At 38.2% G+C, this 18,111-nt stretch overlaps 1 protein-coding gene across 2 annotated transcripts in view; it reads right to left on the minus strand.

Moving 5' to 3' along the window:
* Positions 1–18,111, minus strand: part of LOC126262872 (DNA (cytosine-5)-methyltransferase 1-like) — a 257,340-nt gene that overhangs the window by 160,989 nt on the left and 78,240 nt on the right. For both annotated transcript variants that reach the window (XM_049959738.1, XM_049959737.1), the window contains exon 8: positions 2,179–2,363. In XM_049959738.1, coding sequence (XP_049815695.1) covers positions 2,179–2,363 — 185 coding nt within the window. The remainder of the gene's footprint in view (positions 1–2,178; positions 2,364–18,111) is intronic.

Raw genomic sequence — 18,111 nt, forward strand, 5'->3', positions numbered from 1 at the left:
AGGTCATAGGTCAATCGATTCCTCCAAGGAAAACACGTCTGATATATTCTATACGACACTGGTGACGGCATGTGCTTCACATGACAGGAATATGTTGTTGACCCACCTAACTTGTACATTTGGCGAATGGGTAAAAAGATTCTTCTACCTTGCCCGATTTAGGTTTTCTTGTGGATGTGATAATCACTCCCAAAAAAAGTGATGAAAACATAACGGACAGACAGATAATAATTATCTGAAAATAAAAAATTAAACTTTTCAACCGAGGGAAGATTTGAACCAAAGACCTCTCGTTCCGCAGCCGCTCACGCTAACCACGGGAACACGGCGCTCCTTAACTCACATTGTCCTTGATGTTGCCTATCTTGCGCATGGACTACTCAGTTTGTATATTTTGCTTATTTTTTTCATAGTTCCACACAACTTCTTCCTGTTTTCTCGATTGATCTGTGTTCCGTTTTTCAAGGCCTATCCACTGTGCGAACTAAATATGAGGGGGGTGCGATGGGGAGGTTCCCTTGTCAGTAACATGTGCCAATCTACTGACACTGAATGGTGACAAACACAGTAAATACGAAGCATGGAACGTGCACAATGATTTCATTTTGGTTGGAAGCAAGGAAAAAGTATGGGCCAAAAAATACAATAAAAAAACTTAACTCGCACAATTGAGTGGGTTCGGATGGAAAGGATTTTGGAACATATATTATGCTCCAATGTTAAGAAATACTTCTAAGAAAACTGTCTCTATTGACACATACCCAGCACAGACTCAGAAAATGTCATTCTTATGAAACAACTGGATCTATTCGCATATAGTAATGAGTGATATTAACACGGTCTCTCAAGTTGCTTCCATATTTTCTGGATTCCCCAGGGGTTTTTGACACTGATCTTCACAAGCAGCTTGTAACCAAGTTGCATGCCTATGGAATATCACCTCAGCTCTGTGACTGAATATTTGATTTCCTTTCAGAAAGGTCACAGATCATAGCAACTGATGGAAACTCATCTACAGAAACTGAAGTTATACTGGGGTTCTCCAAGGAAACCACATAAATGAGTTTTGAAGTAATCTGTACAGGCCTCCTAGACTGTTTCCAGATTGTGCTGTCATTTACCATCTATATGAGTCATCAGAAGATCATAAACAAATTACAAATGGTTTACACAAGGTATCTGCCTGGTGTGAAAAGTGTCGATGTACACTGCACAAATTTAAATATTCTTGACTGAAATAACTAGAGATCACAATTACAAACAACCTAAATTGTAACCACCACATACAATGTTGTGGGGAAACCAAAGACTGTGTTTTATTAATAGAACAGTTTGAAGGTTGAACAAATATAATAAATAGACTTCTACACTATGCTTATCTGACCTATTCTAGAGTACTGCTGTACAATACATCATTACCAGAGAGTATATATTTAATAATAATAAAATTATTATTATAATAACAACAAAACAAGGGCAGCTTGTTACATGCAATCGCAAAATAGGGGAGAGTCAAGATATGATAAGTGAGTTAGGGTGGCAATCATTAAAACTAAGTCTCTTTTCAATGGGTTGACATCTTTTCAAAAAATTTCAATAACCAACTTTCTCCACTGAATGTCATCAACAACAGAAATCAAGAGCTCATACTAGAATATCAGGTGTTCATTATTTCCAAATGCTATTCAAGAGTGGAACAGTAGAGAAACAGTTTGAAACAGGTTCTAAGCACCCTTTGCCAAACGCTTTTAAGGTAGAATCGTAAAATAAATGTGAATTAAAAGAAATGAGTTTGTATTACAAAACAACATCAGTACTCTATTTATGTTATTTTACCACACAGTGACTTAAGTTGGTAACAGGTAATTCCTGTGTTTGCATAGAGAAATTAGTAAAATTATGACATCAGTTTAACTACCAGTACTACACTCTACAGAAATTTGCTAATAAGAGACATCGATTACATTCAATTTCCTCCTCTCTGATTATATTTATCACTATTGTCTGAAATCTCCTTTTGTCACAGAAAAATAATTCTACACAAAAAAGAAATAATTTTAAAGGAACAGTGAAAATTTGTGTATTAAGCTACACAAAGGTAAACCGTACTTTCAGTTCTAGTTAATAACTGTTTCTAACATAACAATGTCACACACTAACTATAGACAATTTACACACCTTTTTCCTAATGTAACACCAGCAAGCTTGATTAAAGCTCTCATACATGGAGAAGCTATTAATAATTGGTCATCAGTTTCTTCTGAAGCAGAGTCAAAACTCATCACCTGATCACAAACAAACTGTGCATGCTGCAGCAGTATGTCTTCCGTAAAACAAGATATTCCACTAGGTGGCACAACCGTCTACAAAAAATTAAAAAAAAAAAGAAGATATACATGAGTAGTGAAAATTATAAGTACATCTAGCAAAAGTAATTCATATTTACAAGTAACAATTAAATTTGGGTTCCTCCATATTTGTTGTGCAAACTGTGCAAGGTCTACAGAGACCCTTGTCCTTGCTTGGGATGATCCTGCGTCTGTGAATGTTGTTTGGCGTACGTGGCATGCCTGCTGATTATGTCACTCTCTAAACTATAGAATAACAAGTCTTCCATTTCCTGCATGGTATAGAAAGACTCCATTTCACTGTTTACTTGTTCACACTCCGAAAAATTACTAATATTATTCTGATGCTAGTACAACCTCAATTTATATGCAGCACTTACAACTTAATGCAAAGATTAACACAACCAATAAGATCTGAGGAACGAAAATCAACATTAAGACAGCCTTCACCACTGAATACTGATGTAAGTAAAATAGCCCATGTTCACAACGGCACCTAGTTTATCCATTTGCTATAAGCACCTCCAACTGCCATTTTCTTTGATGAGGAGGTTCAGGAACACTGTTCTCAATTACAAAAAGACCCGCATTTTCCACTCTACTCCAGTGTAGGTCTCTTTTTCCGAATTCTGGAATGTGATATGAGAAATATGGGAAGAAATTTTTTGGTGACTAATTTTCTCAGCGAAGAAACAAACGCCTTACTGTAGTTTTGGTGATGTGCCTGCCACTTTTTGTTATTTCTGTAGCTTGTTTCAGATGGGACCACACCAACACAGGATACTGAGCTGTGGGTGCTTATCTGCTTGACGGCTGCTGAGCTCTTCTTGAAATTTTTCTTCAAATTATTCTACCTTGCACAAGACCCCTGTCAAAGTATTTGGTTTTATTGATTTAAGTGTTTTCTCTAACAGTTTCTCCATTCATTCCACTGAGCTATTACACACTTCATCATAAATATTTTAGTATTTCAGGGAATCTTACATTCTTGTTTCACCATCGGAAAAAAATTCAGTTCAAACGGATAACCAATACTTTGAAGGCATTCAAACCCATGAACACTGTTTTCCAGTGATTTCAAATAAACTTACAATGAAGGGCAATGGATAGAGAATGTGCAAGAGATAATGATTTGATATTTTCTAGAGTCTAACATTTGCTTTCTTATTCACAATAAAATGACACTTTTAATGAATTAATGTCGTGCTTTCAACTACACAAATAATGGTGACCCAAACCATCTTGCAATTAAGTGCTTCGTTTCTTGGTAACTTTCAAGTGAAAAAGGTCCTACATTTCAGTTTCCACTTATTATTATAATAAATAGTCAACAAAAAAGTACCTATGTCACCATTATATTATGTCCATTGTAATGATGACAGAAGTTTGAGCAAATTTTCTGTTCGTGCCTCTTGCAGCATTTGTGTCAGTACCCCAGACACTGTTGCGGGACGGCATAACAATTCTGTAGCACTGACAGATACTGAAAGCATGAACATTTATGCAGCTTGCATTAATTTCTTCAGTCCTTTTCCACTGTGTGCCCAGGATGGCTGCAAGTGTAGCAAACAGAATTCAACAACCTTAATGCTATCTCCTGGTTCAGGTGGTGATGTGGAACACACATAGGGTATAAACAGATGGTTACGGCAAGATTTTTACCTTTCTGAATATTCTGCCACCTTTACTTGTACAATTCCTGCATCTGTTGCGAAACAGACTACCATATCAGTGTTCTACAAAACATTTTACACTGTCTGAGAGATGGAAACAATATATTTGTAAGCATCATTTACACTCTTTATCACAACAAAGTCCTGAGATTCCCATATACTGTGCTTCACTTGCCAACTTGTACATTTCTTCCATATGTACACACTAGTGTTGTTCCCACAATGAAATCCTTACTTTAACTGTTTTCATCAAGACATCCCAGTGCAAACAAAACCTCCCAAAACTAAAAACTGCAAAAACAAAAGCTCAAAGAGAACAGACAGAAATCTAGTAAGCCAACTGTTGCCTGTCCATTTATGGATAGGACAGTCTATTTGGCAATGTTCACACAGGTGCTATTCCCAAGCATGTAGCAGTGCCCACAATGAACTTTTTTTCAGTGCTACATCCAGTAAATATCTTTGTTCATGCGGCTTGCCAGGTTTACTCTACAATAAGCACTTTCCAGTTTCATGGTCATGGTCTGGCCTGCCCGCAGATCTTCAAGATTTACAACATTGGGCTTGTTTTCGGATCCTCACCTTCATCTTCACTTGCACAGAACTTGTTCCATTTATTTTCATTCTCTGTAGTTTTCTTTAATATAGATGTTGTGCCCCATTTTCCACTTATGTAGATGTTTCTAATTTTATCCTCTGTTTGCACAACTTTTATGCACACGAGGAACTCCATTTATAATGTTTTCAATTGCCCATAATTTTTCTTCCTTGGAGCTTAACAATTTGCTGACAGACATCACCTTAACAAATAACATTTCCACTGCCTCATCCAGTTAACACCAATACCGTATGTAAAGAGTTTATGCCTTTTATGGAAAAGGCAAACAGATTCCAATTTGCAAATGCTGCATTAAGTCAATGGAGTGAAGTCATCTCAGGGAACACAGCAAAAATACCACACAAGCAGGCTAGTTATATATACATAGAACCTAAAAGATAGAGAAAAGCAGTTTACTGAGAAACAAAATCATTCAGTTATAGCATCAGCTAGTCCTGCTGTAATCTGGACAATACTCTACAGTTACAATTAGAAGCAACACAAGATGGAATAACATGAAGTGTGAGGCAGAGAGATGGCAGGTAATTTTAGTTCACTGGCATAATTAATCATGGTTTTGATTGTAGCAGTGGCGGTTGTTGTGATGGTGGTGTTGCTGTTGCTGCTAATCCACTATTATCATACCGTATTTACTCGAATCTAAGCCGCACCCGAATCTAAGCCGCACCCGAAAAATGAGACTCGAAATCTAGGGAAAAAAAAAAAAAAAAAATTCCCGAATCTAAGCCGCTCCTGAAATTTGAGACTCAAAATTCAAGGTGAGAGAAAAGTTTTAGACCGCCCCTCCAAATCGAAAAACAGTTGGTCCATTGTAACGTGAAACACAATTGAGGTCGAATGGATGAAGATACAGATACAGTAGTTTGGTTCGAGTCGTAAGCTTAACAGTTAAGCTTTACCAGGTAGCCATTGCTATGTGTCAGGCGCTCCGTCCGCATTTATACGGGTACCCTTCCTTTTTCGCGTGCTTTGTCTGGTTTGAATCGATTGCTTATTTTGCTTTGATCTGATAAGTGCCGTTCTCTTTGTTACAGGTGTTTATGTCACTCTAAGCTGAAAATGCATTATTGTACTGTGTCATGCATTGTTTGTTACATTCTGATAATGCGTGTTTACGACCTTTCGCCGCTCGCGGCAAGGTTTGCTTTTGTGCGCGCTACCGCGGCTTACAATTACAAAAAAAAAAAAGAGCAATTGTCTCATAAGCGAAACAATGGCGAGAGTCTGCTATTTGTTGTTACTTAAATGCTGCTTTCTTTGATAATGATCAACAAGAACCAAATAATAGACTGCGTATGATAGAAGATGTTCTGAACGAGAGTTTAGCAAAAATGTTTCTCCGTTTGAAAATCTTTGCAGACGCCTCTTTAGTACATTACATTCTGGACAGAAATTAGGGTCATCTTAGATTTAAAAATCTAGTCAGTTGCCGTGCTTAGTTTCTGACTGTATCACTATTCAGCATAAGAATAATACGAATATAAACATGACATGATACGTATATTCATCCGCGTTTGTTGTTCTAGTTTCGTAGTTTATTAGGCAGACAGGATTTAAATGAAATAGCAGCAAACACGAAAGAATACATGGCATAATGTTTACATTCTTGTCCCTTTTAACTTATTTACTGACGCAGAGGTTTTGGCGTCAGTATTTATCTTTGTGCCTGCAAAGCACACCTGTGTAGCGCGACATATATTTGACGGCAGAAGTTAGTTGTGGCGACACCTACCAACATTTTTCAGAACTTCCGCTTACTTCGCACTCGATTCTAAGCCGCAGGCGGTTTTTTGGATTACAAAAACCGGGAAAAAAGTGCGGCTTAGATTCGAGTAAATACGGTATTTACGTGAATTTAGTGCACACATTTTTTTACCATACGAAGTATTAAAAATTGGGGTCCACATAAGATTGAAGGGCGTATTAGATTCGAGTACAAACTTGAATCATTCACCGGTATTTCTTACCCTACATGATCTGAAATAGCAAAAGCTTTATTAAATTCTAGCAAGAAAATATAGATATGGTACCTGTGAATTAAACCAAAGAAGACAAATCGGGTAAGAGGTTATAGAGTTAAAAGAGCTGGTATGTATTTCCAGTTCTGAATGCTGTTCGCGGGCGCCAGAACAAAATCCATTACTGCCACGACAGGAAATTTTCTTTAGTCCTCGGTGTAAATAGTATACGTCGTCGTCTTTTCTATTTGCTAGTTGAAGTTTAGGTACTGTCCCATACATTACAATCCAGTGTTGTACTTCTCAACCTCGTTTCATTATTGTTGGCCTACTACAGTACAGTAGAGTCCCATTAATCTGAATTGATTGGGACCAGGCCTTATTCAGATTACCAATTCGTTCGGAATAGCCGGAATTACGGTGACGAGTTTCTAGAAAGAGGTATACCACGTAGATAAGTAGGTACACGATGGTAACAAATGGGAACAATTGTGGGAACAACTGCTCACTCTCATTCCCTGCCCTTGTTGTTGTGCACTGTTGAGACCTTTGTAGTGTATGAGGTCAGTGCACTGCCAGTTGGCTCACAAAGCGCTTGGTTATGTTAGTTATCGATCGCTGGCACGTTTAACAGTTGTTTGTATTCATTCAGGTGTAGTGGTGTACGGATTTTCGTCATGAGTAAACGGAAACAAACAACGTTAACTCTCAAATAAAAACTGAATGCTTTGAAGTGGATATACAGTGGTGAGAATGTATCTAAACTGACAAAGGAACTGGGTGTTGGTAAAGCAACCATTTGTGACTGGAAGAAGAACCGAGTGACGCTTGACAGGTCTTGTGCAACGTCTTCGGAAAAAACACTAAATTCGGCAGGTTTTGAAACAGTCCCAGTAAGATAAAGTGGATGAAGCTCTTTTCCTTTGGTTCACGCAGGAAAGAGGAAGGGGAACTCCTTTGAGTGGAGCACTGGTTCAGGAGAAGATTGTTTACCTTAACAAGTTAATAAATGGTAATGAGTCTTGTAGTGCGAGTACGGATTGGTTGGACAGATTCAAAACGTCATGGAATCCGTCAGTTAACGATTGCTGGAGAGAAGCTGTCTTCTGACAGAGATGCAGAAGGAATACTTGGGCGAGTTTGAAAAAATGGTAGGAGAGGAAAAGTATCCTCCCCAACAAATTTATAACGGTGACAAGACTGGCCTTAATTTTAGGACATTGCCAACAAAAAGCCTGCCATCAAAAGCAGAAGACCATGCTCCTGGTTTTAAAATCTGCAAAGATCGTGTGGCTTTATTAGCGTGCAACAACAGTGTTGGTAATCACAAGCTGCCTTTAATACTGATTGGCAAATCTGCTAGGCCCAGAGTAGGGATAATATGTCTACTGTTTTTTAGTAAGTTTGACAGCTTTTCTTTCATTGTTATGCATTGTTTAAACCTAATGTTTTCTTGCCGATTTTTCTAATACATGTTTACTGTACTGTGTAAATTAAAACAGTGTGTATGTACAGCAGTTTACCACACAGTTTTTCATACTTAGACTAAAATTTTTCATGTTTGGATTAACCGAACGTTCGGATTACCGAGACTCTGCTGTACTTCGCACTGTGTTTGCATCAAGCAGAGAAGAATATTGTATGAAGCTGCATTCAAGTGTAAAGTAATTCTTGATGCTGAAAAATATGGTAACACTGGGCAGGAAGAGAGTTCAATGTAGCCGAGAGTAATGTTCTCTTATGGAAAAAACAGAAATTGGGATTATTTGCACCTACTGCTGCTAGGAAAAAAGAAGAAGAAGAAGAAGAAGAAGAAGAAGAAGTGCGTCACGATATAGTTGCCAATGTGTACGAGGAATGAGGTAATGGATGAGTTTGGAGCCCCACTACTTGTCCTTCAAGCAGAGGTTATATAAACAAATATGCGGCACAGCCATGTAGATGCAGTGCTAGACACCAGCACAGCAAGCTCCTATGCTAACCTATTTATGGGCAGTCTAGAGGACACCTTCCTAGCCCCCGAAACCACAAACCCCTTGTCCGGTTCAGGTTCATGATATCTTTATGATCTGGACTCCAGGACACCCTATTCTCTTCCTTCACAACCTCAACACTTTCTCTCCCATCTGCTTCATTTGGTCTTCCTCAGCTCAGTAAGCCACCTTCCTCAGGTGGCTTCATCCATTCCTCTGTCCACATCAAATCCACCAACCACCAGCAGTACCTGCATTTCACCAGCTGTCATCCCTATTGGACAAAAAAATTCCTCTCATACAGCCTGGTCACCCATGGACAACTTAACAGCAGTGATGAACACTCTCTTCCCCTGTATGCTGAAGATCTCATGAGGACCTTCACAGACAGGTACTATCCCCTCAGACAGGCAACTGCCACCCCGAAACCTAGTCCACTAATGTATTTCCTGTGCCACATCCTCCTCACATCCCTAACCCTCTCACTACCCCTACGAACTGCTACAAAGGAGTGCCCCTCGTCACCAAATACCATCCAGGACTGGAATAGTTGAACCATATCCTCCGCCAGGGCTTTGCCTATCATCATACCTGCCAACTTTTCAAAAAGGGTTATCAGTAAAACATGTGCACAACAAAAAGTGCACGACAAAAAATCTTAATGATTTTTGACATACTCTGGCTTCATGAAAATAATAATACTTCAGAGCTACAAAATACAATAATTCATGCATTAAAAAGAACACGTGAATGAAACCACATGTACTTACATCATAGGCCAATGATTTGCAGATGAACATAACAATTAAGAAGAAACCCATGTTAAACAGCAGCAGGCATTTTGAATATTAGTTTGGAGCATACGTAACAAGACTTCCTTGATAAATTAAGCAGATATGCGATAACAGAATACGGCTTTACACAATAAAACTTGTTTAAACAACATAGGCACAAAATAATATAATACACACTGCAAGCCACATGCTAGTTCGACCTTAGTCATAATTGTGGCCTTTTCAGCTTCCTGCAAAAAGTCATAACAGGTACCAGAAATCCTGGTCATCAAAATAGAAACAGACTACAGAGATTCATTGGACATGCTCACTCAGAGTGAACTACTATTTTTTAAAAATTTCTTTTTTCTATTTCTAATAGTATAAAGTTAATCAACAACAGCCAGGGACTGTTCATAAGTATACTTAATAAATTGACATTAATACAACAATAAGACATGCAAAAGATTATGTTTTTCCATGAATATCGAAATGACCACTGAACGGAAGCATATTCATTGTTTGTTATTCCTCACCCCAATACCAACGTGAGGAACTGGCAATTTCCCTTTCACACCACTATTATTAATATATGAAATTTCTTTTTCATTTAATTTAAAAATCATGTTATCCTTGTCCACATACACTAAAGCATAACTTCAAGGTCCTTTTCCAGTAGCTTTTGTATGGTGCACACATATCTGTCGCTGTACGAATTCCTCCTTCCTCTTTGAAATTTAGCCAAGATATACTCTACAACAGCAACATGTGCTGTATCAGTTATTACAACAGGATGCAGTGTGGATTCTTCAAAGGGATCACCATCATCCAGGCAGTTGTCACTCTTCAAAGAGATGTCAGAATCAGTCTCCCTTCTCTGTTGCGTTCTTGCCACAGCTTTGACCACAGGCATAGCTTCCTGGCTCTACCGCTTCTGGCCTACTCCTTTTCTGTTAATTACGTGTTCTATGGATCATTTTGCACAATACAATGTAATGATGTGGAATGAGTCACTTTACATTCATATGGCAAATTAATTTGTACATACGGTTATATTCTGAACATTTCTAAGCTGGGTGGTTTTTTCCCACAAAAAGAAAAAGATATACAGATGTGAGTTAGTAATTCCTACCAACCACCTTTTACACATTAAAGAAGTACAGTAACAGAAATTCTTCTACTGAACAGGAGTAGTTGTCAAGGAGGAACTTTCTCAGTTTGTTACCAAATTTTACTTTGCTGCCTGTCAGACATTTTATATGACTGGGTAAGCGACCAAACATTTTTAGGCATCATTCTGCACCCCTTTTTGTGCTAAAGACAACCTTAATGTGGAGTAATGAAGGAAGTTTTTCCTTCTAGTACAGTGGAACCTCACTTTACAAGCACCTCCCATAACACGCAATTCACATAACGAGCAAAACAAATTGTAAAAGCTGACTGATGTAATGAGCGATGATACACATAACGAGTGACGATTTAGTGTTATGCCACCAGCCATTTGCATGAGGCGGGGGGAAATGTTCAACAATGTGAACACCTTTCATTGTTGGCAGCAGCATATGAACCTTTAATACGTACTGCAGTCTGGATTTAGCACTTTCTGCTAACACCTTAGTGCAGCTTCTAATCACTTCTTCTTTTTTTTGTGGAGGGGATTTTAATAACCTTCATGGAAATGTCCCCAAAGATAAAGCCGCAAGAAGACAACCATAAGAGAAAGAAAATGACCTTAGAAATGTAAAATCAATGAAAAACATGAATATGGTGTGAGCGCTGCTGATTTAGCATGCACATACAATCTGTCTACATCAACCATTTGCATTATCCTCAAGAACAAGTACAAGATTAAGGAGATAAAGCTTCAAAGGGAATGACAAAGAGTATCCAAAAAACGGTTTTGTATTCTGGATGATGCCAAAAGGTTGCTCCTTATGTGGATAAATTAAAAGCAATTCCAAGGCGACACTATTAACGAGAACATCATTTGTGATAAGTTGAGAATTATTTTCATCAATCTAGTTAAGAAAGCACCACGATCATCAGTGACCGAAAGAGTGTTTAAGGGAAGCCATGGGTGATTCGAGAGATTTAAGAGAAGAACTGGCATCCACAACGATGTGAGGTAAGGTGAAGCAGCCAGTGTCCAGGCTTACAAGACCACCTCCTTCAAATCATCAAAATCCTATTTCTGCCTCGCAACACCACCCCATTACTCCAGCCTATGGATCAGCAGATTATTTCTAACTTTAAGAAGCTCTACACTAAAGCAATCATCAAGCATTGCTTTTAGTTGTCTAAAGCTACCAATACCATTCTCAGAGCGGTTTGGAAATATCATTTCAACATCGTTGCCTGCATCAAGACCATAAAATAGGAGTGGGAAGAGGTTACCAAGAGAACTCTCACTTCTACTTGGACGAAGCTTTGGCTGGAGTGCATTGGCAAGTATGACTGAGGCATTGCAGTCAGTACCTGTGGAGCCTGTAATCAACAAGATTGTGTCTTGGGCCAAGAGCATGGGACTAGAAGTGGATAACAGTGATATCGATGAGCTTGTGGAAGATCACAGACAAGAAATGACCACTAAAGAGCTTATCGAGTTACAGTGTGTTTCACAGCAGGAAGCTGTGGAGAGGAGTTCTTAAGAGAGAGAGAGAGGAGGAGGCAGTACCTTCTGGTGCAATAAGAGAAATGCTGAAAGCCTTGAAACCTGTTGCATTGTACATTGAAAATCACCACCCCAATAAAGTAGTGGGCACATGCACTACAAATTTATTTGACAATAATGCTGTGTCAAATTTTTTCAAGTGTTGAAGCATCGACAGGAACAAATGACTGTAGATAGCTTCCAAGTAAAAAAAAATTAGTTATGTATCAAAGTACATAATACTGTACATGGCTTAAATAGGATAAAACTTTCAAGACTTTTTCTGCATGGAACGCATTATCGCATTTTGCATTAATTTATATGGGATAAATTTCTTCGCTTAACAAGTGTTTTGCACTATTAGTAAGATTCTGGGATTAATTATGCTCACTATGCAAGGTTCCACCATATTGTAATTATGTACCTCATTGTTCCTTTTGAACTGTAGTGGATTATTTACAACAAACTTCATAAGGGAATAAATATACTGTCAAACAGTACTCAGAACGCCCAACTCCTTAATCATATATCTACAAAATGACTGTGAGTGAGCACAGTATATTATTCTTACAACACGTTTTTGTGCAACAAAGACTTACTTTCTTAAACACGAATTACTACAAAACATTATTCTGTGACATTACTGAACGAGAATATCCAAACTAAGTCAACTTATTGATTTGTCTCTCCCCAGGATTTGCAATGACTAAGTGCAAATGGGGCTGATTTATGTTCTTTTAGGTGTTTCAAAATGGGTTTTTTCGAATTTAAATTCTCATCAATATGCACCCCCAAAGAATTTTGAAGTTCCATCTTATTTATAATTTCCTCCTCATGTGTTATACTTATCATTGGTGTAGTACCTCTAGATGTGGAGAATTGAATATGTTGTGCCTTTTTAATAACTTTCCTAGTCATTTTGAGTAGTTTTTGTAGTGCTCAATTATTGCAGGATCCCTACTTGTACTTGCCAAAAGGTACACTTCCCTCTTCCCTTCACAAAATACTTTAATCCCTCTAGTGATCTGCAGTTTTTTTGCATGGCTGTTTACTGCCCTTTCTTATTAGCTTATGCAGAGAGAGATTTTCAAATAATGATATAAATTTATCATGCAATACATTAAATTTTATGTTATCATCTGGTTCTTTATAAATTACATCCCGCGTCATCTCCTGAAAACTATTCTTAAAACATTTTTCCTTGAATCATTAATTATTCTAACTGATTTCCACTGAGGAAAAGCCATACTGTAAGGTGCTGTGTTATTTATCCTATCAGAGAGAGCATTTGTTACTGGGTAAACAGTTATTTTCTTGCTTTGAGCTTCATCAAAGAAAACATCAATTAGGATGCTGCTGTCTTTATGCCCCTTGTTGGAAAGTTAATTACTGATATCAGGATCTAAACATATAATCCCTTGCAAAATCTACACTGCAGTCGCTGCAGACTTAACTGCTTGTTGCTGTCTGACAAATAGCAGAGTAAGGAATCCAGATTCCTTATACACAGCTCAAAATTTCCCAGTGGAGAACTATACATCGTTATGATTAAAAGTGAACTATTTTTCAGCGTCAATTCACAAGTACACACACTTCTATGTGGTGATCGCTACAGAATCCACTTGTCTCAATGTTTTTTTGTGTTCTGTCCAGCTTTCGCATCCTGCAACTACCCTCCCAACCTGGTACAGAAGCAAATAACCAGAGCCACTTCCTCATCTCCTCAAACCCAGGACATCCCACAGAAGAACCCCAAAAGTGCCCCACTTGTGACGGGATACTTTCCGGGACTTGATCAGACTCTGAATGTGGCTCTCCAGCAGGGATACGACTTCCTCAAATCCTGCCCTGAAATGAGATCTATTCTTCATGAAATCCTCCCCACTCCACCAAGAGTGTCTTTCCATCGTCCACCAAACCTTCGTAACCTCTTGGTTCATCTCTATGAAATCTTCAAACCACCTTCCCTACCCTCTGGCTCCTACCCTTGTAACCGCCCCCGGAGTAAAAACCTGTCTCATGCACCCTCCCACCACCACCACCACCACCACCACCACCTACTCCAGTCCTGTAACCCGGAAGGTGTACACGATCAAAGGCAGAGCCACGTGTGAAAGCACCCACGTGATTTACCAACTGACCTGCCTACACTGTGAAGCCTTCTATGTGGGAATGACCAGCAACGAACTGACCATTCGCATGAACGGACACAGGCAGACGGTGTTTGTTGGTAATGAGGATCACCCTGTGGCTAGACATGCCTTGGGGCACGGCCAGCACATCTTGGCACAGTGTTACACCGTCCGGGTTATCTGGATACTTCCCACTGACACCAACTTATCAGAACTCCGGAGATGGGAACTTGCCCTTCAATAGTCTCTCTTCCCATTACCCACCAGGCCGCAACCTCCGCTAATTTCAAGTTGCCGCCCCTCGTACATCACCTGTCATTCAACATCATCTTTGCCTCTGTACTTCCGTCTTGACTGACATCTCTGCTCAAACTCTTTGCATTTACACATGTCTGCCTGTGTCTTTATATGTGCAGATGGATATGTGTGTGTGTATGCGAGTGTATACCTGTCCTTTCCCCTCCCCCCCCCCCTCCCCCAAGGTAAGTCTTTCCGCTCCCGGGATTGGAATGACTCCTTACCCTCTCCCTTAAAACCCACATCCTTCCGTCTTTCCCTCTCCTTCCCTCTTTCCTGATAAAGCAACCTTGGCTTGCGAAAGCTTGAAATTTGTGTGTGTGTTTGTGTGTTTTTATTGTGTCTATCTACCAGCGCTTTCTCGTTTGGTAAGTTACAGCATCTTTGTTTTTTATATATGTTTTTCCCACGTGGAATCTTTCCCTCACACACACTGAAAGAGTAAATTCTGATGGCTTGTTGAAGACAGACTGCTGCAAACGGAGGTTACACCTCTTCTTCCCACAGGAAGGCAACATAGCATCATCTGAAATGTGTGGCCCAGGGTGGTAATTTCATGACCCATTTTCTTATTCTTCACTTTTTCAGTTGCTGTGGTATATAAATCACTAAGGTGACCATCTAATGGTAAAAGTAAAGGCCTCCCTTTTAAACAAATGACGTAAGAAGCTTGAAAAAAAAAAAAAAAAAGAAAAAAAAACATGACGTCATAAAACAATGAAATCCATTGTGTATTAATAAAATATGCCATTTGTCCCCTTCCAGGGATTCCGTAACTGCATCCCCTCAAACACAACTAACAACCTGAAAACCTAGCACAGTCTATATTCTCTGGTGCACTAATGTCAACAACAGCAAGAAATACAGCACAACTGCTGCATTATTGCCAACACCAGCAAAAACGCATTTTGGAGTACAGAACCCTATGATAAAAAAAAATTAATTTAGTGTACCACTTTTATAAATCACCTGTATCATATTTTGAGAAAAAAGAATATTATATTTAAGGATCATATTGACTACTTGAATAATTATCTCCATTTAATAAATGTGACAATAATGAATAATCCAGCAGATGGAGCACAATTTTCTATGTACGTTCATCTGTAACACAAGTTCAGTCAATGCCAAGTTAATATTTTCATAAATGTGGTCAGTATTCCAGACCTGAGTGCATATTTATTTTCAGTCCAAATGTGCTGTTTGTCAAAGTTACTTTTTATCTAAACAGTGAGGTGAAGATTATAACTAATTACTACTAAACAATGGCAGCATAAATAATAAACATTTGAGAGAGGTGTGGTGGTCTTATGAAGAGAATGGATGCATAATTTTTTGGCAACATCCAAAGTTATATTTGCCATTCAAGAGATTATGCTTCTTTAATTCTAGGATTTGACATTACACTTTTATTGCTCTAATTTTTATAGAGCTTATAATGCCTATGGTTGTCTGAGTCACTAATTAAAAATTTGAATAAACTACCTGAATTTCAAACATGGCAATCTTACATGAAACCAGTGATTCCACTACAGAGGCATACAGTGAATTCCACTACACAGGCATACAGTGTATGAATCGAACAGTACTCCAAACTTTAATACTTTTTTAACCAACTACCATGTAATTAAACCAGATTATTTTTGGATTCAACAGAACAATTCTGATACTAATACAGGCCTTTCCATTTTATAAATTAATAGTTAGTTTCCAAAACCACAATATATCATTACACCAGTCTACATATATTTCACCCCACCCAAAAATCCTCAGTCCACAACCAGTAAAGTGGCACAAGCATTTATGTAACAAGTCTGTGTCAAGCTAGAACACAGTTAAAAGTTTCATGTCAGCTGGTCGTTACAATTCAATCAGTGAACAGTTAAGTGTAGTCAACCATTTTTACAAATAAAGTTTGTGGTTAGGAATCACCACATCTTTATAAACTTCTTTGGTTATTACGTATATTAACTGTATCTACAAGTCACCACTCAATACTTGTGTTTTTACTTTTGGTGCAAAATGTTTCGGGTGGCTCATTTTGAGAACTGTGCATAACTGATTATTGTCTGACAAATTGTGGCCTATCACGTTTACCACTGAAATGATAATGAAATTTAGGTGCTAACCTGATGTCTATGAAATATGAATATAAGTGTGAAGTAAACTTGTCATCTCTGAACTTTAGTTTATGCAAAATAAATGTACCAATAAGTCAGTTCTCACTGTGTTGGATGTGTATTTCTCTGGGTAACCAGAGATCGCAAAAACATTTTCAGCAAAAGACTCAGAAATAATGGTTATACCAAGGAAAGACGAATCATCAATCAAGTAAGTAACTAGAGATCGCAAAAACATTTTCAGCAAAAGACTCAGAAGGTGCCTTTATGTGTGAGAATCATGTTACAGAAGAGGCAATGTGAACAAGAACTCAAATTTAAGAGGCAGTGGTAGCAAACGATATATATGTGGAAAACAGTAAAAATACATCTTATTTAAGCATTAAAGGTAAGCACTATAGCGAACTGTATTCCGAGTGGAGACAACACGAAACTGTGAGCAAATGACAATATATAGTAATGAAATGTGAACACAGTGACCAAACAAACAAAATGAATGCCTAGCAGATGAATCGTCTGGAGAAGATGCCAAGTGCCACAACAACCAAAGGAAAATTAGAAAGTTTGAAGAAGAGTCAGCCAACAGGAGGACGAGAGAATCAACGTCATACTTGGCAGATGGCAGCCAATGAGAGGATTGGTAGGCTGTCAACAAATGAAGTTTGTGACCGGCTGAATATATCACCATCATCCGCAGCCAATTAGGAAGAAAATTAAGGTAAAGTGTTTCTGCTTTTAAGTGTTATTTGCTATTTTTGTAAAATGAGTGGCACATTGAAAGTTAAGGTGCTTAAGGTTTATGGAATGGGAGTAGAAATTAAAGGGGGCCAAATAATTTAAACTGAATCTTGTGAAGACAGTGGATTTATAGCAGAGTTAGATTAAACATTTTTCACAAAGTGAATGAGAGTCAGGTTATTGACAAAATGTCGAGGGCATCACCGACACAGTATTATGAGATTAAGAGTGACAAATTTAACGCAGATATAATGGACAAAAATAGACGAAAGCAAAATTAAACAGGAATTAGGCAGTAAATAGTATGTAAAAAAAGAATTACATTATGTCAATGGTAACATTTTTGCTAAAGGTGACAAATGTTTACAGAAAAATTGACATTAAGAAGATGACAAAGTAGAAAGGAACTTAAAAGTAAGTGACAGTTTAAAAGTAGAAATGAAAACTGACATTATACGGAACATTGACTGTTGGAGGGCAGAAATGGGGGAAAAAAAGCTAACCATAAAGATGGCACTGAACTCTGTAGTTTAAGATCAGAACTGGAGAAAAGGATAGATCCACTAAATTAGTTACGAAGTAAGTAATAAAAAGCACAAGAGAACTGAAGACTTGAAATAAAAGTCTACGTGCCATAATAAGGAATTTTGAGGTTTCGTGTGAAAATGGGATCTACATCCCAAGCCCAATAATTTATAAAAGTCTCAAACTGCCACAAACGAAAATGTAGAAGCAAATCCAATCAACATATGGTAGTTGGTTTAACAGCAATTGCTGTTAACATATGAAAGGCTCAGTTCCGACGGCATGAAAATGCAAGTACCTGCCCT

The sequence above is a fragment of the Schistocerca nitens genome, chromosome 6 (genome assembly GCF_023898315.1).
Source record: "Schistocerca nitens isolate TAMUIC-IGC-003100 chromosome 6, iqSchNite1.1, whole genome shotgun sequence".
Lineage (NCBI taxonomy): Eukaryota > Metazoa > Arthropoda > Insecta > Orthoptera > Acrididae > Schistocerca > Schistocerca nitens.